The sequence below is a fragment of the Danio rerio genome, chromosome 22 (assembly GCF_049306965.1).
Source record: "Danio rerio strain Tuebingen ecotype United States chromosome 22, GRCz12tu, whole genome shotgun sequence".
Taxonomy (NCBI): Eukaryota; Metazoa; Chordata; class Actinopteri; order Cypriniformes; family Danionidae; genus Danio; species Danio rerio.
The window spans coordinates 22,123,936-22,150,186 of record NC_133197.1 but is presented as its reverse complement, the minus strand read 5'-3'; the positions used below and the strand labels follow the sequence as shown (position 1 = coordinate 22,150,186).

The following is a 26,251-nucleotide window of genomic DNA, read 5'->3' as shown; positions in this document are numbered from 1 at the left end:
TCTGGTGCATTGTGGGAAATGTAGTTCTACGTTGGCACGTTTTGCACGTAGCGGACAGAAATTGTAAGCGGTAAAGACTACAAGCCCCATCGCAAAACTATCAAAGGTGTGGTATCTGCGCTTGTGACTAGATAATTTACCAGTTTTCCTGCCCTGTGGCAATTGATAAATATGACACGTTTCTGCTATTTTTTGCAGAAGCGTGTTACTTTTTACCAAATGTTAGAAGCAGGTACTGAGATACAACGTGATGGTTTGTTTTAAACTACCTTTAAAGGACTGCTAGTTCAAATAACAATTAATTATTTGCTGTCCATTGTTTTATTGGGAGAAAATAATAACTTTGTAATTGTCAAAACGGTTTTCGCTTCGTGAAACTAACAAAATCTGCCGCAAAAATTACCAAGTCAAAGCAGTTGCACGGAATAACTTTTTGACTTATTATTTGCTTCAAGCCAATCCTATTCGAGAATCATACTCATTGTTCAATCGCAGCTCAAAGCTACGTGTTGGAAGGCAGGACTACGAGTATCAGCCAATAACGTGTATCTTCGTTCATACGACGTAGTGCCCCACTGACCAATCACAGCTTTCGATCCAGGCCAGCGGCAAGCTCCCGCCAATTCTGAGCGGGGAGCGCGAGGGAGTCTGGCCGGGGATGAGACGGGAACGCGGGGAGCAGGATCACACACGAAAAAAACAACAAATTAAACCTCCAAAAGTTACAGAAACCTGTCGAATTAGCGGTTGACAAGTTAACGTTACCCTGGAAAAGTCGTGGAGTCGATGAGTGGCCGTAAGAAGCTGTGTAAGACGTCCAAAATCGCGCTCCCCGTTTCCGTGTAAGATTTCCAGTGTGAGCGAGCGCGAGCGCACGGAGCCGAAGGGCGCGCGGATGGTGGTCGTGATGCTCGCGGCCGAAGAGCCTTTGGCCTCCACTCCACGCAGAGGTCTGGGTTTTATTGTAAAATACATTATTTACTGATTAATTACATCGATAGGAATGTCGTAATTCAACGCAGATGAATGATTTAAGTGGACAATAGTACTGAAAAAAACATATTTTACCTTTCAGTTATTCAGAAAAAGGTTATTATTGGATATTTGTCTCTGAAAATGATAAAAATGCTATTAAGGTTTTGTTTGCTTGTAGTTTTCGTGGTTGTCGAAAGTTTTATAATCTAAATTAGCACATTAGCAAGTGAGCTATTCGGTCGGATTTGTTATTGACAATTAAGTTTTTACTTCTAAAATGTGCATTTAATCTCGTATTTTGTTTGTTTTCCCTTTATTCTCGAGTATTTCTAAAAAAATGTCTCACACCTGTTATTTTGAGCTTCAACTGGTTCATTGTTCTTCAGTCTAGTGTTAATGTATTAAGTTAATGGCTCAGGTTCAGTAGCCAAACTCAGTCGCCACAGGCCTGCAAACCATCATTCGCTGAATGGCGGGAGATTAAAAATAAACATTATCACCCTGTTTGCGTCTATTGCCTTCTTCCAACTCTTAATACTTTATCTTGAAGCTTCTTGACACTCAAAACCTGAAGGTTTACCGTTTATGCTAGAAAAGAGAAAAAGTGAGGTCATGTTCGACTGTGACTGTCAGTAGTTAGCATGCAGACGTAGCAATCACCTTTGTTATGACGAGACATGTTTTGACAACAAACACTCATGTTTTCTGACAAGTTTTGATTTTTGCGATTTGTCAAAGTTCATGTCACATTAATGTCATTTGATTTATTTGTACTTGTGTTTGTTAAGCATTTGACTTAACACCTTTTGTTTATTTCAGATATGGATTGTGTGGGCAAAGCTAATACCAACAAGAAGCTTGTTCAAGGTAAACAACATTAGTTTTGGGAATTTAGGCTATTGAAGTTATGACATGCTACAAAATATATTTTGTTTGGTTTAGTCATGCATTTAGGACCAGAGCCAATGCATAATTTAAGTTTTTGATTATACTATTCTACAATTTCTTTATAGCCAAAATGCATTGTAATTGTGTAAAAGTGCAAGATACTCGAGTATATTGGCTTACTTTTCTTATACACACACACACACACACAGATATATATATATATATATATATATATATATATATATATATATATATATATATATATATATATATATATTAAACACACACACACAAGAAAAGTAAGCAGTATAACACACATTATCCATTCAAAAGGCCATCAGTGAAAATTTATGTTTATAAATCTAAAAGCATGCTACCATTTTTAGGTTAATTCTTTAAAGGTTGCAATATTTAACTTTTTTTATTAAAGCTTTAACAGAAAAGTTCTTTTGGCATCAGTGTAACACTTAAGTTAAAATAGAGGATGTAATATACAAGTTATTCTTATATTAACCTTTATTAAGGGCTGTTTATCTTTTGTAACTGTTGCTTGTGTAAATGACCTTACGTCCATTTTAAAGGCATAGTTCATCCAAAAATGAAAATTACTGTACACAGTAAACAAAATCATTGTCAAAACAATCCATAGCTGCTTTTCCACTGTCTGGCTGAATGGTTCCGTTTGCCTAACCATTCCATGCTGATCTGGGCCAGTCAGAGTAGTTCCAGTTTCTACTGTGGTGCTGATAATGAAACTCTTTGGAATGTTGGTAACGTAAACAGCTACATGCATAATCAGATATTTCTGTTTTTGGGACTCTCTTTTTCTGATATTTAGTTTGTTGAATAACAAAAAATAAAGTTAGCACTCTTCCGCCTGGCTGACTATGGAGAAACTGGCAGCCAGGCAACAGAGTGATGACGGCATTCATGTGTGAATGTGCTCTACCACTTTAGCACGGTTCAGCACAGTTGTCTATCTATTCCTAGAATTCTGGCCTGAGAATGGTTTGTATTCGTGCCGCGTCATTCCAGGCTCACATGGAAACACAACCGGAACTTTACCTGACTGTTCTTAGAAATGTTTGGCAAAAAAGTGGAAAAGCAGCTGTGACTTCAGTGGTTCAATGGTAATCAAACAATGCCCCACAATAATTTGGTATGGCAAAAAAATTTTTTAACTACTATGTTTACCAATTCTGGGTTCACAAAAGGTTTAGTAGTATGGTTGTAACGATTCACTTGACTCACGATGTGATACGATTCATGATACTAATCTCACGTTTTAGTCATGATTTTTTAACAAAATTATTTGAAACAATTTTAAGGTGAAGAGCCCTTTAATTTTTTCTTAAATGCTGCACATATTTTTCAAAATAATAATGAAGACCCATTAATATAAAACAACTAAAGCTTTGACTGTGCTGGGATAATATAAAAAAAAGAAATATCAGCATATCTGTTCTCTGGCATAAGCTGAGGTCTTTGTACATTTACAATGTTCGCTGCTGATGAAAAAACTCCACTGGGACTGAGATATCTGGTGTGGAGAGGAAAGCCTTTCCTAAACCAGAGAGCAGGGTGTACAGAGGCGTTAGACAGGCGTTAAACATGACTATGAAAGTGAATAATTAATATTTGTTTGAATTGTAGTTCTGCAGAGTGACTAAAGAGTTATCAGCATGATGGTAAAAAACAGTACATTTCTAGTCAAACCATTTTTCTGCAATCTCATACCTAATACAGAAATAAGGGCAGTATTAATAGGTTAAAATGTGAGAGAGTGTTGATATTATGTGATCGTATTGTATTGCAATATGGAACAATTAAATGTTGATGTTAAAAAGTAATTTACAAATACTTAAAAATGAAATGATTTAATCACAATAACTTGCTATGGTTACAACTGAATTGATTACAAAATAACTGTATAAAATGATAACATATTAAATAAAACATATGATATGAATTTTACACAGCTTAAATGTAAAATTAAAGTTACCAGATGTAGAAGGAGAGACACAGGGAGGGAGAGACAAAGAGAGTAAGTAGGCCTCTAAGAGGCAGAGAAGATAGACTCCAGAGGAGGAGAGGAGCAGAGCAGAAGAGCACAGACCAGGAAAAGACAGGGAAAGAGCCAGGGCAGAGTTTTACACATATTTTGTATCTTTCTTGACCATGTGACTAAAGCCCAAATGCTGAGACATTCAAATTGACCAATCAACATGTGAACTTGTCATAAAACCCCCCAAAGTCCACACACCAGGCCCTGATCTCATCAGTATGTGTTTTTGGAGTCAGTATGGACCTTCTTTGATAAAAGACTTGTTTTTCCATATAAACATGCATATGATATTTAGATTCTTACACATCTAACAATGTCACCTCCCTTCAGCACGTCTGCCTTTCAAAAGGCTCAACCCTGAACCCAAGGAATGCAATGAGCCCAAAAGAACCAAAGGTCCCGTTGCTCCCAAGTGTTCTGAACCCAGTGATCAGGAAAATGATCAGGACAGCTCCTCCATCTCGCACCATGGCCCGGCTCTGGTGAACGGCCGTGGTCCTCTTGATTGCTTCATGAGTCGGCGGAAGCGTTCCCCGCTCCGCTCAGCCCCTGAAGCCACTATCGACCTAACTGAAGACTCAAACGATTCTGCCAAACAGCAGCCGGCACCTCCTATCGCTGCCACCTGCCCTCTTAGTGAAGAGAAAACAAAGACCTCTGAAGGTACTACAGAATCTACAGAACCGACTATACCACTGACAGAGGAGGAGACTGAAAAGGATGAAGCTGAAGATGTAGATGCCCTCCCGCTTCTGGACATCACTCAGGACTCTGACACTGAGGAGGAGGAGGAGGAAGAGGAGCAGCAGGAGGCTGAAGTCAGTCATGGGAATGAGTCTGTGCTGTCCACAGGGTCCACCAGCTCCGCCTCTGTGATCGCGAGCTCACCAGAGCCCAGCAAAAGTGCTCCAACCACCCCTGCTTCTGTGAGTAGATAGGAGTTATTACTCATATCATATAACGCTTCTGTTATCGTGCAATCTATTGATTAGTGCAATCTCTTTTTGTTGTTGTTGCAGACATCACGGATAAATGCAGCTAATAAAGTGAAGAGACGATCCCTTAAGGTAAAAAAAACAAAACAATGTTTCTCAAACAACACAAATAGAAAGAAAATTTATATATTGAATGTAATATTGCTAAATATTAGACATTTCCATTACAATTATACTTTTAATTATGTAATAATGCGGTATTTATCATATTTTATCTTAGGTTTGCTTAATGTAAAATGTAAATGTAGGTCATTTTTGCTGGTAAATGTGCATTTCATGTCGAATACGAAACTGAAAGCATGCCAATAATAACGGGAGCTGTTTATCTGTTGTTAAAATTAAACAAACTGCTGTCTCAGTTATTTCTTTCTATTGACCTTATTTTTCAATACGGAAGTGCTCTCGTTCTCGTTTGTTTTAGAACTTTCGATTAAGCTCCCTACGGGAAAAATGACTAGGAATAATAAATCTGTCAAAAACGGTTATACTACTTGCTCTACAAACAAGCATTTGCATAATTATACAAACATAGCATAATCATATAATAGAAAAATGTCAGTTTGCAACATCAAGCAGCATAACCAGCTGTTTTTAACTTCTAAAATTTGATGGAAGTGAATGAGAGTGGAAGTCTTGAGCCAAAACAATTTAAGTGGCTGCGCTCGCTCGTACGGTAAGAATAAGGTGAATAACGTAAAGCCTGTAATGCATAATTCTAGCCAGCGGCTCTGTATTAGAAAGTTTTACCTCTAATTTATATATGGCGATGATGTCTGGCTGTCATCGTTTAAAATTAAACTCCAACTTTTTCCTTATGTTTTACTGCTCATCGTCATTAATTCAAATAACAGCACATGACAGCTGAGCGGGACTCTCAAAAATAAACCGTAGAACTCTTGACTAATGCAATAAGTTTACTCATACGTGACTTGTTTTAACTGTTTTGTTCCATTTAAAGACTTTGCCCTGTGAAAGCGAACTGCACCAAGAACAAAGAGCAACATTGTATCAATTTTAATCCCTGTTTCAGAACAAAACAATCAATCTACAGGTGTGAAAGCACCTCTAAGGCTGGTTTATACTTCTGCTTCAAGTGATCGGCGTAACCCACGGCGCATGCCTTGCGTGTTGCCATGCATTTATGCTTCTACGCGCTGTTTGTGTTGCTCTGCAATAACACTTCCGAAACGCTAGATGGCAGTGAGGTTTTTATGTTCCTCTGTGTCCTGTTTCTTCGCTGGTGTTTTGTTTTTGTTTCGTGGGAACTGGGGGACATGCAACAACTTTAATCATAAGGTAAACACAAAACACCAGTTTCCATCTATAGCTCGCGCGGCACTCGGTCCTGCCCACACTTGTCAGCGCTACCAAGCCGACCAATCACAAAGCTTGCGATAAGCGTCTTTGCTACATGATGTAGTTACATTTTTTGAGAGGTGCGCGTCAGCCATGGAGAGAGCTATGCATCCACGCGTAGGCTGCGCTGGAGCCTATCTAGTTTTTTTTTGTTGAACACCTGTGAACATTGACTTCCATAGCAGAAACAGCAAATACTGTGGAAGTAATTTTTTAAGGTTATTTATTTTGTTCAACAGAAAAAAGAAACTCAAACTGGTTTGTGAAGGCTGAGTAAATGTAACTATTTCTTTAGATGTGGTTATAATTTGTTGAAAACAGTAATGCCAGAAGATTGACCTACATTGAATGAATGAGAAATGTTTGCACAGTCTGTCTACAATGACTGTGAAGCTTTGAGTTTAATCACAAAACCAGTAAAGTTGCTGTGAATGGCTGAAGTTTGGCCTTTAGAGGTTAATGCATTTTTTCCCCGTCCCTCAAATTTGATCCAATTGTTAAAGAGTTAAAGGTGAATTGATTGTTGTCGCTGTGGAATTTTGTGCTTCAGCTGAATAGCCCTTTGTCTTTTTGTCCCTCAGAGTGTTCAAGAGCAGGAGGAGAAGCAGCGACAGAGGGATGAGAAAGAACGGCTGAAACAGGAGGCCAAAGCTGCCAAGGAGAAGAAGAAAGAGGAGGCCCGCAAGATGAAGGAGGAGAAGGAGAGGGAGAAAAAAGAGAAAAAGGAGAAAGATGAAAAGGAGCGGCGGGAAAAAAAGGAGAGGGACGAAAAAGAAAAAGCAGATAAATTAAAAGCTAAAGAAGAGCAACGGCAGATGAAAATTGAGTAAGTGACCCAGTGTTTCACCACAATGGAAACTGCGATGGGGTTTACCCTAATTTGAGAATTTAACTCTGTTTTAAACTTTATTTAGGGCCAAACTAGAAGAGAAAAGGAAGAAGGAAGAGGAAAAACGGTTAAAGGAAGAGAAAGATGTGAGTGTTTCATTGCTGAGAGTCTTGGATGTGACTTTGGCAAGCTGTGCAGGCCCTCATAGCATTTTTGCATCTGTTTTAGCGAATTAAAGCTGAGAAGGCTGAGATTACACGGTTTCTGCAAAAGCCCAAGACCCAGTTGGCACCAAAGGTAAGAATCACATAAGCATTTACACCCCCATAAGCACATAAACTGTAAATAAAATTTAATCAAAAACAATTTTAACAACCTCCGGAAGTGTTAAGGACCATGCTCAGATCGAGTAGTCAGTCACCGATCACTATTGGCCGATAATCGCTTGGTGGGGGGATTGATTTGCAATATCTACAAAGGCCGATCAGATGATCAGAAACTCGAGACACATTTTCTTTACATGGTGCAAGAACAGAGTGTGTGAATTGTGTGTGCCTATGCAACAGAGGGTTATGCAAACCCTCTACTTATGCAACTGAATATGTGGATATTAGTGGAAAATATGATTTCTTTACCTGTCCCATTTGAAGGGCTCCACAACAGCTGCCATAGCCTCATATCGTCCATAATTAGGCGTACTCAACAGGCGGCGCCGCGTCACCATGAAGATAGGGTATTTTTAAATAATAATTTATTACTTGCACCATGCCTTTAGGGCTATTCACCCATCTCATCCAAAACTGTGTTGAAAACATGATGAGCGCCGCTTTTTTCAGCAAGTTCAAATCCCTCACAAACTTCTGCTCTTTCCGCATTTGTGGTTAAGTGCATGTTAGGGCCGGGTGGTATATCGGGTTCTGGGGATGTATCAATATGATTCCCCAACGCCGTACGGTATTATCTAGTATCTTTCATGTCGATATGGTTTAAAGCCACATGTGTGCATTCTGTGCAAAATAAACCACTCCAAGGTAGCACGCAAGCTCCACTTGCACAAATAAGCGCATACGCAAATGAATAATTCACTCCAAGAGTCATACAATATTTGAACGTAGAATATTCATACAAGAACGAACGTAGACACCTTGTCAAATTGACAAGCAGCACCTGAATGTGTTCAAAAGAATTAAAAATACCTAAATGGGACAAATTTATACCGCATTTTGAAAGTGAAACCACCTCATATTCACTGATTATAAGTTCAGTATTTATTACATTCTCTTCTTTACATTTACATTAAAACACATTTAGCTCTTATATGCTTAACCAGCATTTAATCACAGTACTCTGAAACTATTTCGTTACTTTTCATATCTACAGTCTATTCGTTTTCATCTCCTTTAATATTTAGTAAAAATAGTTTAGTCAAAAACAAAAAAACTGTGTTTTTTTACATGGAGTGAAAGACTTGTTTTTAGACGTCTTCGATATGTGCACTTTTTAATAATTGTGCAAAAACATACAGCTGAATTGTTGTTTGTAAATCACAAAACTGCTATACAGGATTACTTATAAAAACACTGTAATTGTGACATAAAATACTGTGTTTCATATTTACATTCTATGTGGTTCTTTTCTATCCTACAATACGTTTTGTAGTGTTACTATTTAAGTGTAAATTTTTTGCTCTGACAATGTAGCTGTTTTCTATGGTTCTGTTTACTTTGTTGTTTGCACAACAGCACAGTAGAGCTGTGTATAGTGTTAAGCAGGCAAAAAAAACTGTACTTGATTTATTTATCAATCATTTTTTTATAATTTGAAATGTTGTGCAACTTGTAGTTTTAAGCAGGAGAAAAACCCGTACTATGTTTTTATCGAAGATTTTGTGCAGCTGTTATTTTTTTGTGCAGCTGTTTATTTGTAAACAAATATATTTTGCTCAAAAATGTTTAATAAAGTTTTAATAAAGGCTTTGACTCTAAAGTGACCATTTATGGGAAAATACCGGATATATATCGTATGCCATCGTTCGTCCTAAAAATACAGAGATATGATATTTTGTCCATATCGCCCAGCCCTAGTGCACGTGGGCCAGAGCCATAGAGGGCTATGGTGTAGACTACACTCGTATAGCATTTTAATGATGCAGTATCGCGTCTTTACAATTTATATTGTGTAAATGGCAGATGTTCCTTATAGCAGCATAAAAACCCAAACATATTCAAATTGTAACGCAACGCTCAAATTACAATAAATTGAGGTGTCACGTCTTTTGGTGTTAAAATTAGAAATGACAATGTGTTTTAAAAGCATTACCCCCAACATTCTGCCTCTTTTCTTAGTGGATGGCAAAATTAAAGATTATCATGGGCCAACTTTGGCCCTTTAGGCCCTAGTTTGAGTCTATATCTGCCCTACACTGTTCTTATTAGCTAACCAAGTACAGGCTGCTATGTTTTAGGTTGGAATGTTGCTCATCAATAAATGCAGTTGTCATATGATATTTGTAATATACATTTATAAAAACATGAATAATAAAAAGCTTCAATTAAACCCTGTAATCAGTGATCAAATTGATTAAGATGCGTCTTTAAAAGGTAGTTCACTCAAATCTAAAAATTGTCCTTCACTCAACTTTGACTTGTTTTAAACCAGTTTTTTTTGTTCTGTTAAAAATGTTTGAAATAATCAATCATTAACATTCATAGTATTTGTTCTTTTTGGCCATTTTGTCAAGTAATGTGTTAATGTAGGCATTTTTGTATGTTCTTGTGTTTCAGACTCTGGCTTCTGCCTGCGGGAAGTTTGCTCCGTTTGAGATCAAAGCACACATGTCTCTGGCACCGCTAACTCGAGTACAATGTGAAGACTCTGTGCTAGAGGACCTGGACCGCTATCTTGCCCAACCCGACAGTACTCTGAATGGACTGAAGGACTGGACAGGGCACAAACCTCGCAGTTCAGGTCCCACCAGACCCAGGCATAGTGCACAAGGGTAAAGCCACACTGAGCCTGTTGCTTGGATTTGTTTGTATTCAATATATACTCGTGCAGAACACTGTCAGCTGCATTTGTTAGAGGGATGTCAAAAGACATTTTATTTGGTGTATGTTCTGTGTTATTAGAGACTGTGTGGTCATAACTGAGAGCCAGAAGGCAGATGATGGACCAGACCGCAGTCGTTACGGCCGCATGAAGCTCCTGCATTTCCATGACAACTATCGGCCAGCTTATTGGGGAACCTGGAGCAAAAAAAGCACCCACATCTCGCCACGCTGCCCGTTGAGGCTGGACAAGGTAAAAAAACATGGCAATTTTTTTGCATTTTTTAAATTGCCATGCATAACTTTTTTAGCAAAAATTTTGGATCCCATCTTAGTTGGCCTGTACAATAACAGCAAACTCCCTTTAATGGCAAAACAAATTACTTAAAATTAAAACATTCTGTGTTTGTAGTAAGGAACCTATGAATATGCCTATTTTCCCGAAAACAATAAATGATGCTCTTGTAAATCATAAATATTACACAAGTTAACATAAATCATAATTTCAGTTTTTGTTTTACCACTTGTTTATACACTCGCCGTCCACTTTCTTAGTTACATCCCTCTAATACCAGGTTGGACCCCCTTTTTGCCTTCATAACTGCCATAATGCTTCGTGGCCTAGATTCAACAAGCTGGAAATACTCCTTTGAGATTTTGATCCATATTGACATGATAGCATCACGCAGTTGCTGCAGATTTGTCAGCTGCACATCCATGATGCGAATTTCCCGTTCCACCACATCCCAAAGGTGCTCTACTGGATTGAGATCTGGTGACTGGAGGTCAGTGTTGTGTTGTGCGAGTACAGTATTGTCATGTTTAAGAAACCACTGTGAGATGATTCACGCTTTGACATGGCGTGTGATCCTGCTGAAAATAGCCATTAGAAGATGGGCAGATTGTGGGCATAAAGGCATGAGCATGGTCTGCAACAAAACTGAAGTAGGCAGTGGCGTTGACACCATGCTAAATTGGTATTAATGGGCCCAAAGTGTGCCAAGAAAATATCTCCCACACATTACACCACCACCCCCCCGTTGATGCTAGGCAGGATGGATCTATGCATTCATGTTGTTGATGCCAAATTCTGACCCTACCACCCGAATGGCACAGCAGAAATTGAGACTCATCAGACCAGGCAACGGTTTTCCAACCTTCTATTGTCCAATTTTGGTGAGCCTATGTTAATTAATTGTGGCCTCAGTTTCTGGTTCTTAGCTGAAAGGAGTGGCACCCGGTGTGATCTGCTGTTGTAGCCCATCTGTTTCAAGGTTGGACGTGTTGTTTGTTCACAGATGCTCTTTTTACCTTGGTTGTAATGAGGGGTTATTTGAGTTGCTGTTGCCTTTATCAGCTGGAACCAGTCTGGCCATTCTCCTCTGACCTCTGGCATCAACAAGCCATTTGCACCCGCAGACCTGCCGCTCACTGGATATTTTCACTTTTTCTGACCATTCTCTGTAAACCCTAAAGATGGTTGTGCATGAAACTTCCAGTAGGTCAGCAGTCTCTGAAATGCCCAGATCAGCCCGTCTGGCGCCATCAATCATGTCACGTTCAAAGTCACTCAATTCGCCTTTCTTCCTCATTCTTATGTTCGGTTTGAACTGCAGCAGATCATCTTGACCCTGTCTACATGCTTAAATACACTGAGTTGCTGCCATGTGATTGGCTGATTAGAAATTTGCATTAACAAGCAGTTGGAGAGGAGCAGTTGGACAGGTGTACCTAATAAAGTGTCCAGTGAGTGTATGTCAATTTCACCCAACACAAAATTGTCTTAGTAGCTCAACTTTTGTGGTGACATTTGTATCTTGTTTACCAAAGCTTATTTTGTTTTTAATGTGCTTTCCTAGGAACCTAAATTGACAAATTCTAGGTGATTTCTGTGTCTTTATCAGGATCTGCTGGATTATGAGGTGGACAGTGATGAAGAGTGGGAGGAGGAGGAGCCAGGAGAGTCTCTGTCACACAGTGAGGGGGTGAGCGATCTGACATCACTCTACTGCTACAAACTAGCTGTGGTTTACATATTTGAACATGGAGATGTTAATCTGGCTTTTTGCTCCAGGATGACGACGACGAAGCAGGAGAGGACGACGATGATGATGATGGGTTTTTTGTGCCCCATGGTTATCTCTCAGAAGGGGAAGGAGCACTTGAAGATGAGGTACTTAAAAGTTAATTATAATCATCCATTTTTAATTGCCCCATTTGGTCATGTCTCAATGCTAATGGTCTGCTCTTGCAGGAGGGTGGAGACCCAGAGAAGCAGAAGGTGCGTCAGAGGATGAAGGCTCGTGAATGGGAGAATGAGCTGATGTCTAAAGGGAAGGTGAAGGTTTTGGAGGCTGTGGTACGCGGCTGCTTTTGGGAAGGAGAAAAGCCTTTGCCTGACTTCCTGCAACCATACGCTGTCTGCATGCTGGAGCCTTTATCTAAAGATGAGGCCTCCACCCCTGAACAAGACGCCTCACGCCAGCAGAGGAACGAGAAACGTGAGTACATGCTTGACTTGGGTATCAGATATTATACAGTAAAACCTGAAGACTACTTAACTGAACTCTGTTTTGCTGTCTTAATTTGCTGGACAATTTCTTATTCATTGCTCGACAGTTTTGTTTATCTGAACCTTAAACAATGTTCAAGTGTGATGCAAGAACAAAGCTATGATGACATTTTCACCTTCATTAGTTTACAAAGCAAGACATTCACACCATTAGCTGTGCAGGAAAGCATTGAAAATTACCAGTGAAAATTGACACCTAAAAAATGAATAATGACAATTGAAAAGACTCGTGTTAAATAATTCATTTATTGTGTTTTTCGTTTCCCTCCAGTGCTTACAATGCTGCTGCCATTGCTGCATGGGAATGTGAATAGCAATAAGGTGATAATCACCGAGTTCCTCGAGTTTTGTCGCCAACAAACCTCCTCGCCCACAGAAAGCCTTCTCAATACGACAGAGAGCATTCCACCCAGGTAAATCAGTTCACAGCCATACTGATCCTCAGGGGTTACGTCATCATGCAAAACAGATTCTATAGAGTTATGTAGTGATGTCATTTCATAGGGCATGCAGACTGTAACATCATCCTTGTTCAGGGATGGGCAAACTTGATCCTCGAGGGCCGGTGTCCCTGCAGAGATTTGTTCCAACACTAGTCAAACACACCTGAACAAACTAATCAGAGATCACTTCAAGATCACTAGAAATCTATAAGCAGGTGTGTGTGATTAGAGCTGGAGCTAAACTGTGCAGGACACCAGCCCTCCAGGACCGAGTTTGCCCACCCCTGTCCTAGTTCCTTCAACAAAGTCAGAATAAGGTCAATAAAATTAGATTTCATTATGCACACATTTTCTTTTATATCATAAATATAGTCCCCTGAAATAAAAGTGAGTTATAGTGTTTTCACACCTGCCTTGAAGAGGTGGTCACAGTACGCTTTCAAACGAACCCTGGAACGGTTCGATTGTGGTTGAGAATATGATCCAAACTAAAATAGACCCAATCAAAAAAACTACTGCGCCTTTTTGGACTAATCCAGCTGCCGTAGTCCGATACACGGCCCCATCTTTAGGTGGTGTGGAGGAAAAAATATTTGTTGACAGCACTTTACCAACAATATTAAATGGAGAAAGACAGAGAGAGGGAAAAACATTTCCTGATGGATTGTTGGAAATATTTCTGGAAGATGGCCATATCACAGTTATCTAAATTAATTTACACTTCCTTCTGAAGTGACTTGCGATGTGCCTTCACCATTAGTGATGCATTAAACTTTTTTTTTTTAGCCGCAGTCACGCTTCAGGGCGTACTCACACTATGCCATCCGTACCGTGCCCAGGCCCGTTTCCCGGATCGTTTGAGAAGTGTGAATCGGGTTGAATCGGGCTCAAGCACGGTTCACTTGGCCGTCCCTGGCCCGGTTGGTAGAGGTGTGCCTAAGCACGGTTTACTTGAAACTGAAAACTGAAAGCGAGACGTGACTTTTAAGGGACTGTTTCATATAGATTTATTAATCATTTTTACTGTTCAGTGAACGCAAACTCCTCACAGCACGACAGCTGCGCACCTTCAGCAGACCTCCTCATTCCTACAGCACGAGGGCTTTATGACTGTTTACAAGCGCCATAAGTGGCGGATCTGTTTGGCGAAATATCTGACTGCATGTCACCGCATCCCTAAGGACTGTTTGGCGAAATATTTGACTGCATATCACTGCATATCAAACGACTAAAACAATATAACTAGAGAAATCTCCACTGTGCTGAGCGAGAGCGCTTCTCTACTGAACAGCGCAGCAGCAATGACGTAAGCGTGCCGAGGCCCGATTGTGGTGTGAGTGCGGGCCGTCGAGGGAGAAGTGAGGGGGGACAAGCGTGCTTTGGCCCGGTTCGAGGCAACTGTACCTAGTGTGAGTACGGCCTCATCCTCAAAATGTAAAGGGCAGTCGTCTATAGTAAAAAGTGACATTTTGTGTCTCAGTTTGTTTACTTGCGGGAGTTCCATTGGCATTTTCTTGCTAGTTAATTCTGACCAATTGAAAAGTAGTTTAGAAAATGCGTTCAATAACATCTGGCCAATGAGTGATGAGGGTTTTGTCACATGACTGCATTTTCGTTCTTTTCAACTGGTTTGGACCAAAGCAATCAGTGTGGTGTGAAAAGGACCCAAAAATGGCAGAGATATGCTACAATGTATCATTTGTTGCCCTTGATCCGGATCAAATGAGCCCAACTACAGATGTGACAGCACCCTTAGGCTTAAGGCTGTTTTATACTTCTGTGTTGAGTGATCGATGTATCCCATGCCGCAAGCCTTGCATGTAGCCGTGCATTATTTCTTCTGTGTTTTGTTTGTGTTGTGCTAACAATAACTCTTCTGAAACTTTAGCTGGTAGTGGGGTTTCTATGTTCCGCCTGTTAATTTTTTTAGTGGGTGTCTTGTTTACAATGTAGACGCTTGCAATACTAACTTACTGTACAAGTAGCTCAAACTCAACGTGCAACAACTTTAATTATAAAGTAAACACTAAACAGAGGTATCCATCTGATGCTCCTCTGTGTGACTGCACACTTGTTTAACACTCGTGCCACCGGCCTCACTCTGCTCTTGTCTCCGCCCACACCTACACTCATCGCCACTACCAAGCTAACCAATCATATCTTGTGCTGTGTAGCTGCAACATGTAGTTACTTTTTAGAAGTGCGCATCAGACTGTGGCGAAGGGTATGCGTCTGCACACAGGCAACATCAGATTATCTGTACACTCTTAACGCAGAAGAAAAAAACTTGCTTTTAAAGCAGGGTATCCGCGGGGTCTTAATGTCTTAAATTTCAAAAACAAAATTTTAGTTTTTAAAAAGTCTTAAATTCTCTGAAATATTGTGTTTTAGGTCTTAAATAATTTTTAACAAATCTTAGTTTTACTGTGTCCAAGTAAATGTACCCAATCGGCTAAAACAAGGGTTGGGTGATGTCGACCAATTTGGCATAGTATGATGTCTAGTGTGAAATATTGTGATGGTTGATGGCATCGTCATAGGCGGAGGTGAATTAATTAATTATGAATAATTAATTCATTCATAACAAAATAATGATTTGTAGCCTACCGTTTCAACTACCCATAAACAAATCCAAAATAAATTAAGATAAGTTACACACAAATTAGCACTTGTCTATCACTTTTTCCGCAGGACTCTGGCATGAATAGACAGAGTGACCAGTGTCGTTATAATAGCGTCGACAAACTTGGTAAAAAAGGTGTAAAACCAACAGCAACCAACCAACAGTATCTGAGGTTTTCACTAAAATTACTTAGTACAAGTGTGAAAGACTAAAGCAGTGTACTGACGCTGTGACGCGTTACCTGATAGATTCAAAAGACCGAAGAGTTGTTACATAGAGACTAGATTAATTAAATATCATGTTTAACAACTGTCCGACGTGAGCGGACGGAGGGCTGTTCAGAAATGCTAGGTAAAACAATGTGGATGTGGATCATTTTCGTTCGAAATTGCCATTTTAAAACCAAGACGTTTTAGTGTAAACGGGTCCTAAGTGTGTGTTTTCGTGAGCGGGTTTGCGACGGGAACGGAGCAGAGGATGTGATGCCGGCTCAGCATGGTGTTGTCTATCGACGATCGGGAATAGACGATGCCATCGTCTATCTCCCTAACCCTAGCTGAAACCCAATCACCAATGATTCAACTCATTTTTTTTTTTTATATATTTATGTTATGTTTTTTTGTAAAGATATACAATTAAGAACAGCTGTTAGACATTTTTCAAATTCTTACATTCTAAAATTAGCAAATTCTCCTAATTAAATTACCTAATCAAGGAAAGATAACGAAAGTAACAAATCCCTTCAATTAATACAAAAACTATTTAAAGAAATGACCAGACCATTATAAAAAGTCCTTAGTGTTTAGCCCTGTATAAGTCTTAAATTTCATTCATAATGGTCTTAAAATCTTACATTTTTCGTGTAAAATCATTGAGGTTATTTTCAGACTAATATGAAGTTGTTTAACCTTCTTGAAGTATTTGGGTCTGTTTCGAGCAGGGAGAGATGAATTTCTAAAATCAGCATGCTTTTTAGTAAGGGAATTTTTGGAGATGATTTTTCTTCAAATACAAAATAAAAAGAAAAAAGAAAACAATAACTAACTAATTGCTAATTTACACATGTAGTTATTGTAACAGGAAAGTTATACATCTCAAATTGGAGGTTTATTTATGTAAAGTCAATTTTAGTTTAAAAGCGTTTTTGGTTAAGAAATAATACAGGCTTCAAAAATGTACACTAAATTTATAACTATTATTGTACAATAATGTACAACATTACACAAAACACATTGCTAAGAATATTGGCTTTTTGTTTACGAATAGGATCCATGTCAGGCGTATCATCAAGGAGAACGCCGTGTATGAAAAGCGCTCCACATTTAAACGCTGCTGCTGGTACGTGCATGCAGATGTTCTGGCTCGTTACTCTCAGGAGGCTTTACCCGTTCCCTGCCAGTGGAGCTACCTCACCTCTGGGGCAAATGTCACCCGCGATGAGCATAGCGGCTCACAGGGCAATTCGCCCACCACAAACTCTTCTACCACACCCTCCAACAAGAGGAAAAGCGCCAGCAGCCACTCCATCACCAAGTATATGAAGAAATGTGGTGAATCTGAACAGGTGAAAACCTCTACTTTTTTTATTTTTTTATATCCTGGTCTATCTGTTTAAATCTCGTCTAACTCTGCTGTTTATTACCTGTATTTAGACTGAGGCCATGGAGACAGATGGCTTCCAGGCAGATACAGAGGATGATGAAGACGATGATTGCATCATCATTGGAGAGCAATCTGGTTAGTATGGTTTGTTGCTAGGAAATTCAACAACTATTAAATGATTGATAAATATCAATACACTATCGATGGTTGATTTTTAGCATGGATTTCATTCACATAAGATGAAGAGCATACGGCTTTAGCATGATACATGCAAGGAACTATACAAGGAATAATGAAGCATTTCTCTATTTAGTCCAGGGGTCACTAAACTTGTTTCTGGAGGGCCGGTGTCCTGTAGATTTTAGCTCTAACCCTATTCAAACACACCTGAATGAGCTAATTAAGGTCTTACTCGGTAAAATCCGTTTACCATTCGGGGTTGTCCATTGTGGACAGCATAATTAGATTATCTGAAGTGGATTTGCAAATTGTTTAGCTTAAACGTATATACTGGGCTGACTACTAAGTGGCGTAAGCCTTCAACACTTCATAGACATTCATGAATATGCCCTGATTTAATTCTCCAGGTTTTCCCTTAAAGGGCCATGAAACCCCCTCGTTTCAGCAGGGTGTTTTCACACCTCTTCTTTGGAAAAAGTCAGAAAAGTGGGGGTGTCCAGCTCTGTTTAGGGGGGAGTGTCGGAGAAACTAAAGTGGGAGGGTGTGGGAGTGTCTATTTGGGCACGCGCGAGTTTCAGTCAAAATACACAGGAGAAAGGGATGGTGTTTAACCTACATGGACATCTGTAGTCGAATTATTTGCCAAATTATTAAATGTCGGACTTTAACTGCAGTTCGGCTCTTTCATTCAGGGAATTCATTCATGCCCCTCGCGACAAACGAGATATTTGATTCGAGGAACTGCTGCAAGCGTGTATTTTTCATGCAATGTTTGATACCGCACGACGAATGACAGAAAAAAAACTCCGCATTTCCCGGAAACTTAGATGCACACGCCAGGTAGCGTCCGAAAGCCGCGTGTGTTATTCCGGTCACAAAATGCGGTGCTAACATGTTTGCACTCAATGCAATAGTTAACTTATTTGATACGAACAAACTGAATATACAAAGAGCACTGGTCGCTCACTTACCAAATCTGTAGAGACAGGACAATCACCAGCAACTAGAGCCGCGTCTTTATGAAGAGAAGACTACATCCGGAATCCGGATTTCAGCGTTTGCAGATGAGAACAGCTCTCAGGTAAACAATAATCCTCCTTAGACACGTAAATTATTGTTGTCGAGCGTCGCGTACACTGTAATCCACACGTGATCCAGATAAGCTCTCACAGAGAGAAAATGAAAACGAAACTTAATGGCAGCAAACTGTAAAAGCAACACTTCACGCTTGTTTTGCCAACACAACGTGGCGTCTCTGTGGTGTAAAGACGGTGACACTAATAAATATTAATGAAGTTGCACAATAGAGCGCGCTGATTGGTTTGAACCAAGCCTTACTCATGCATTAATGCATCACACTGTAAGACGTAATAAGGCACACTCTGGCACAGACGCCCAGTCTGCACGCTGGAATACAACGCTATTATGTCATGACCGTGACGCAGCTTCAAAAATTCGTTTCAAACAGGAAGTACGAATTTGCTTGAAATAACGCAAAAACAACCAATTTACACTTTTTAGTGAAATATAGGTGTCCTAATAGTGTTTTTAGCAGTGTGGGACACATATACGACTGTCAACAGCTCAAAAAATGCGTTTTGGTGTTTCGTGACCCTTTAATATGTCCAGTGCAGATTTGGGAGCAGATTTACAGCCAAACAACTATTTACTCATATGGACGTGTGTAGATCTAAGACAGCACTGTTGACATCCATATCAGTCATTGTATTTATTCATCAAGTGCTTCTAGTAAATGATCATGTGGCAAAAAAAAAAAGTCCATTCTGAGATTTTCAAAATGCATTACCATCTCTTATGAATTTATTCCTAGCTTGGTTTGTCTTTGTGGATGGTTTTTACCTGTACACCTAAATGCTCATGAGGAAGAGCACTTGTGCATGTACGTTTGCTTTTATCACTAGATTCATGTAAACTGCTCGCTATAACCACTTGTAATTAGTTTAAATCAGTGCTTTAAATCTTAATTTTATTATTGATTGTTTTATGTAGTGAAATCTGCTGTTAAAAACTAAACACTAGGGATGCTCAAAATAATCGATTAACCGTTAAAAGGTGCATTTGTAACCAATTAATGGTATTAGTTAAACTATTAAAATTATTATTTTATATATTTATAGTTTGGCAGCATAAGAGGGCGATTGAATGCGCTTCTTGCGTTAAAGGGCATCATTTGAATGGTTTACTAAAAGCCACAATTGTTTTGCACGCGGCTCATCCCAGAACAGCAGTTTGTGTTGTCAAGACACTTACAGAGAACTTTTAAAGACATGGGAGAGACAAGTGCTCGCCGTTTTAAGTTATCCAGAGCTGTATGAATTTACAAACCTTGAATTTCACAATTGTAACTACATAGACAGCAACACTCTTGCACTATCAATACCCAGCTAATTCAGTCGTTTCATAGTGACATAATGAAGACTGCGCCTTTTTTCCTTGTCAAAGGGAGCGTGGTGCACCTCACGTTTTTGGAGTGAAAAAATCATGTTTGCTGTGATCAGACATATTTGTTAACTCGCGGGACCTTAACGTATGACCACACGTGCCTATAGACATATAAGCCAAAGAAGCAAAATGGAAGAAAAATATTGCGGTTTGATACAGACGAGTTGATGCCAAACCAGCGCTGATGCTGATGGCCTCCTGGATCTGCGTCATAAACACAACAAATGGGCTTAAGCTTTCATTTTACAGCTTTTAAAGCATGTATGCAAATAAATGCAATATTATATCTAAACAACAAAACTGTAAACAAAAAGTCAACAAATGCGCGCGTTGTCATTGTCTTTTCACCACGCAGCGCGCACACTTGAACCGGGAGTCAGAGGAAATATCAAGACGTAATCTTTAAAATAATGATTTCTATTAAAAATGCAAAAAGGTTTTGTGATATTTTAATAACAGCGGGGCATTAAATAAATGCATATTTTCTGTGGAGCGGGCAATTTGAGGAAGTCTGCAATTTTTATTTGACAGAAGAAAAAAACATAATTAGAAAAAAACAGCCTATGCCGGTTCTTTAAAAGGATCAGTCAGTGTTTTCGTTTTGTAATATAAATTATTTAAGTGAAAATAATGTAGGGCAGGCCTATTTATTTTATTTGTTTTTTTTATTTTATTCTGTTTTTCTATGCCGTTGGAAACACTGCATGTGCTGAAGATGCTCTGTTGTTATTTGTCAGACACAAAATAGACACGTCAATTTGTTAATTTTTTTTATAATAATTTAATAGTAATCTGACCAGTTAACCGTTAATAACCGATTAACGAGCGGCGGTTTTGGTTGGCAAAATTAACTGAAATGAGCATCCCTACTAAGCACTTAATTCATTCAGCAGAGATGGTAGAAGTACACAAATCCTTTACTCAAGTAGAAGTACAGATACACCTGTTTAAAACAACTCTGCTAAAAGTTGAAGTACTGATTACACTTTTTGTACTCAAGGTAAAGAAATACTGCCTGAAATCTGTATTTAAGTAAAAAGTATTAATTACTACACCTGTTTTAGTTTCATAATGGTAACGACACTGTACATCATATATACATCTATACAAAATAACTTGCATTTCTATTTTTTATTTTAATTTTTTGCAAAAATGTTGTTACCTATTTTAGCCGTGAAGTAGCCAAGCAACATCACTCTACAATATTGTCCAACAACACTGCTCAAAGTTGCCCTGTGTGTCATCACCTGGATACAACTTAACTGAACAGCTGTTAAAAACAACAGCTGCCATACTTGTGCATATACTCCAAAACATAATTTTGTTGACCTGTATTTTTACAACTAATAAATGGCTTAAATTTAACTACATTTTGTCCAAAACATATTAGCATACATTGATAATAAAAACCATATTTGTAATGTATTTGACTTCAAATCTTTTTTGCATGCTAAAGCTGCTTCATTTTCTTTAAACGGCACACTCGTATGATTTCACTGTTTGTTTTTTGTTTTGTTTGTTTTTAGAGTATTATGTATATTTTACATAAGTCATTAATGCTGTTTTGCTTTTAAATGCATTTTTGCGTAAATTTTTATTTAACGTGATAAGTTGCTGAACCTTTGCATTATAATTTTGTTCATAAATCACCCAGTATACTTTTGATGTTCTAGAATATTTATCTTGCAATTTATCGTACATATTTAAATGAAGATTACAGTGTATATACACATAATATGTATGATAAAACTATAAACAATATAAATGTTATACTAGGAAATATGAACTCATTTGTAATTACTGCATCCAAAATGGTGAAAAGCCTTGGAGTAACGATTGATGACCAACTAAACTTCTCTGACCACATTTCTAGAACTGCTCGATCGTGCAGATTCGCACTCTATAACATCAGAAAGATCCGACCCTTCTTATCTGAACATGCAGCTCAACTCCTTGTTCAAGCTCGTGTTCTCTCCAAACTGGATTACTGCAACTCTCTACTAGCTGGGCTTCCAGCTAACTATATCAAGCCTCTTCAACTGCTCCAGAATGCAGCAGCACGAGTTGTCTTCAATGAACCTAAACGAGCACATGTCACTCCGCTGCTAGTCCGTTTGCACTGGCTGCCAGTTGCTGCTCGCATCAAATTCAAAACTCTGATGTTTGCCTACAAAGTGACTTCTGGCCTAGCACCTTCTTATCTGCACTCACTTCTGCAGATCTATGTGCCCTCCAGAAACTTGCGTTCTGTGAATGAACGTCGCCTCGTGGTTCCATCCCAAAGAGGGAAAAAATCACTTTCGCGAACGCTCAATCTGCCCAGTTGGTGGAATGAACTCCCTAACTGCATCAGAACAGCAGAGTCACTCGCTATTTTCAAGAAACGACTAAAAACTCAACTATTTAGTCTCAACTACACTTCCTAATCTGCAATTGCCTCTTTGAATATCACAGTAACTGTACAAAAAAAAAAAAAAATTCCTAATACTACTAATACATCCCTTCTTAGACTTTACAGACATGAAACTTGCCTTTAGTACTTATTCATTGTTGCTCTTAGTTGTGTAAATTGCTTCCTTGTCCTCATTTGTAAGTCGCTTTGGATAAAAGCGTCTGCTAAATGACTAAATGTAAATGTTGTAACAAAGGAAATAAATCTCAATGCATAAAGTTTTCATAAAGTTTTTAACCCCATTTAACCCTCTACTGCACAGTGTAACCAAATGGCAACATGATACTTAAGTTCATTTCCCTGCCACTGTTTCTTTAAGACTTACATTTTTTTGTTGTTGTTGGAAAGAGAAGACCTTAGAGTAGCCAAGGATGTTCTTTGGTTAAGTCACATGACATGCAGTGTTTTTCTGTAGCGTGATTTCTGACAGACTGGTGTATATTGTGAGTAGTCGCTGAATGCAAATGTAAACGTCTATAAAAGCAAAGGATTAAGTAATGGCAGATTCACAAATAAAAATCTAAAACATCACCTCCAGTAAGTTATAAGACATTCACAACTCAGTTTTTTATTTATTTTTTAATCGATCAAATGTGTGTGTTACCAAATGGCAAGACTGTGCAATAGTGGTATGTGCAATATTGCAATGGGTTAGCTGGCTAGCAATGTCAGCTGTGAACTTTTAAGTTGTGACAAGTTGTGAAAGCTAGTAATATAATGTTGATTAGTCATGTGTTGATGGCATTTGCATTATGCATAAAATTGAGTTTTAATGGCAACAATACTTTTGAATAGATATCAATACAGGGAACAGAGTATTAGCGAGCACCACCATGTTATATGGTAAGTGAAAGAAAAGGACAGAACTGGCTCTTCCTGCAGATGAAAATGAGGATGAGATGGGTTTTAGTGACCATGAGAATGATGCAGATGGACATTTGATAAAGAGAGTACAGGTAAATTAGCTCAGAGGCAGATAAGACAGGTGTAGTATAGTGTATATATAGTATAAAACAAATATTGTTAACTAGTAGCTACATTATTCTGATGCATCTGGATATATTAGACTTATTATTTGTTGTAGTATTTACTGGAGAAAATGTGTATTTACTGCATGTTGTTTACATGATGATACAATATTAGGTTTGTTTTTGATAATATTCAGCAAAAAAGAATGAAATAAATGAAAGCTGTTGGAATGTGTAAGTATAGCATGTATAAGGTGTCAAAAGTTCTGTGTTGAAGCTTATAATACTGCAACACCAATTAAGTCATTTCAAACAACAAAATTATTAATTATAAGGAAAGTTCTAAATCTGAAATGTACAAGTTAGATCCACTGTTGGACATTGTTGCCATATGGCAACATTTCATAAAGTACCTTAACAAAATATATATATTTATATTCTTTACAACACTTCAAGTTAATCCATTTTAAGAAAAGAAAAACAGTCAACTATCTTTTTATAGATTTATCATACATGCAGTAGAGGGTTAAATGCCAGATTTGAAAAGGCATGTTTATTTACCTGTGATCCGATGAACCAAAACGCAACTTATCCAGTATAACCATGACATCAGTCATATTACATCGTTAACTCCTCTGTCTCATCCACGTTCGACATTTTTGCCGTTCCCATAGTAAGCTGAATAAACAACCTACCTGCGGTGCGTAATCAGAGGTTGAAAAACCGCATACAGGCATGCTGACAAAAATAGATCGATTGAATCAAAAAAGCATTCAAATTACGAAATGACAAGAGAATATAGATTTCACCACAAAACGCATTCAAAGGAAAGTCATGTAAAAAAAATGTAAGGAGTGAACGTAAAGTACAGATACAAGACAAATCGACTTAACTTAGTTTTTTTTTAACTAAGTTTTTTTTTTTTTCACAGGATCCTCTGAACAGGACGCCAACACATCCTTGCCACAAACAGATCGAGAAACAGAGCCCATGGACACGAGTGCATCCGAAACTGCTGCTCTCGCCTTGCCCTGTCCCACCCCTGCCACCGCCTGACCTCTTCCAATTGGGTTTGCATGCACATGAACCAGACGCTCAAAATCCGATCACCCGATTCGAAGGATCTCACAGTATTAAAGGTCCCTTGAATGAATCAATGTTCCCTCTTCTTTAAGTGGAGGTCCGTTAGTTGGTGTACCGCTCTTCTTCATAGGAGAGCTCCCACTTTTTCAGAGTATGTAAAGGCTCTGCTGATTCTCTGACACCAATCAGGACGTTGATGCTGAGTGCTCGGCCCCATTGTTTTAAATTTAGATATTTTGTTTTTGTTTCTCCTCTCAGAATACTTGAACTGGTGTATGTCTTTCAAAAATAACGACAATTGAAATATATTGCACTTTTATATTCCACTTCTGTTTATTTCATTCTTCTACCCCCACCGGAGGTCCTTCCCCTTGTTTTCTTTTCCAAGAGGCTTTGTATAAATCTAGCACTCGCCATGCTGCTATATACGGTGTAAATACTACTTTTGTTATTTTGAGCAACGGTGTAGAGGCTGAAATGGTAGGTGGCCGTCCAGCATGGGGGCGAGAAGGGGAACCAGCAGCTTATGGCGAAGTGTTTTCTTAATTGTTACAAATAAACTGCGCCGTAGTTTGCAGTTGTAATGGGTTTCTTACAAAGCTTGTTTAAATAAAGCATTATTTAAAAAAATGATTAACTTTTAATTTGCCGTCAAGAAACGTCTTTCCTTCCAAATGCTCGATTTGTGCACAGTGAAAGCCAGTTTGGTTCCTCTTATCGGACGATGCATTTTATTTCATACATCACATCAAAAGCAACAGAACAACGTTTTGATGTCTACAAATCGGTGAGTGTAAAGCACAAGCACTGTTCATTTTTGACAATACAGCATGGTTTCATAAAGGAACAAGCTTCTGACAATGTTCTTCTGCAACAATTACAGTCATTCTACAATAATAAAGGTGTAATATTGTTCACCTTTTCTTTGTAAATGTATTTCCAACTTCCTGTGTTAGCCGCTGCTTAGCTGTACGAGCTGGCTGATATTGAACTAATCATTATGCACTGGTTTGTAGCACATACTTTTACTGATATTCTAGTTGATTACCTGTGTCGGCTTTTTAAATCAACAGCTTAATTGTACGATTTGACAAACACTTTTTCCCTCTATACTTAATTTGTTAGCTCAGCATAGGGCTGAGCCGATAAATGATATTTCATGACAATCACACAGCAGAAATGTGCAACAATGGGAAACTAAAAGTGCATTGATATTAGAGATGTACTAAATTTTAGGTCATGAAAAATTTATTGGCAGAAAAGTTTAATGCCAATTAATGGACCTTATTTTTGTGGCTTCAGTCATTGTTGTGGTACTGTTTTAAATCTGGAAGCATTAACAACTGATTTCAGAATATTTATCGTTCAATATGGAAAATAATCATCGAGATTGCAGTTTTGCCATATCGTCCAGCCCTAGCTAAGCTGGTGTGCACTAGAAATTTCTTGTCTTGCGCTGGTGTTTTTTCTCCTCAGCTCAATTAAATGACTTCATATTCTACATGAGTTGCGTCATGTAGTCACAATTAAAAATATTATGTCCAGAAAGAGACACTATCAATTGAATCTATTTTTAGCTTAATCTGACGTTCATTTAAATGTATTAACATCAAACAAGCTAACCAGAAGTATGATGGAATTATGGATTAACTTCTAGGTGTGATTTAGAAACTGGTCTACATTGAGCAAGCTAATTTGTTTTGTTCAGAG

At 38.5% G+C, this 26,251-nt stretch overlaps 1 protein-coding gene across 2 annotated transcripts; it reads left to right on the top strand.

Moving 5' to 3' along the window:
• The first annotated feature begins 88 nt into the window (after positions 1-88).
• Positions 89-24,867, top strand: chaf1a (chromatin assembly factor 1, subunit A (p150)). 2 transcript variants are annotated; one of them, XM_073936616.1, is made up of 16 exons: positions 89-232; positions 1,795-1,842; positions 4,259-4,854; positions 4,948-4,995; positions 6,861-7,105; positions 7,194-7,254; positions 7,337-7,405; positions 9,892-10,106; positions 10,237-10,408; positions 12,060-12,140; positions 12,230-12,328; positions 12,410-12,656; positions 12,999-13,140; positions 17,060-17,357; positions 17,446-17,530; positions 24,390-24,867. In XM_073936616.1, the coding sequence occupies exons 1-16, from the start codon at positions 172-174 to the stop codon at positions 24,512-24,514; spliced, it is 2,592 nt and encodes an 863-aa protein (XP_073792717.1). In that variant the 5' UTR covers positions 89-171; the 3' UTR covers positions 24,515-24,867.
• The last annotated feature ends 1,384 nt before the right edge of the window (positions 24,868-26,251 follow it).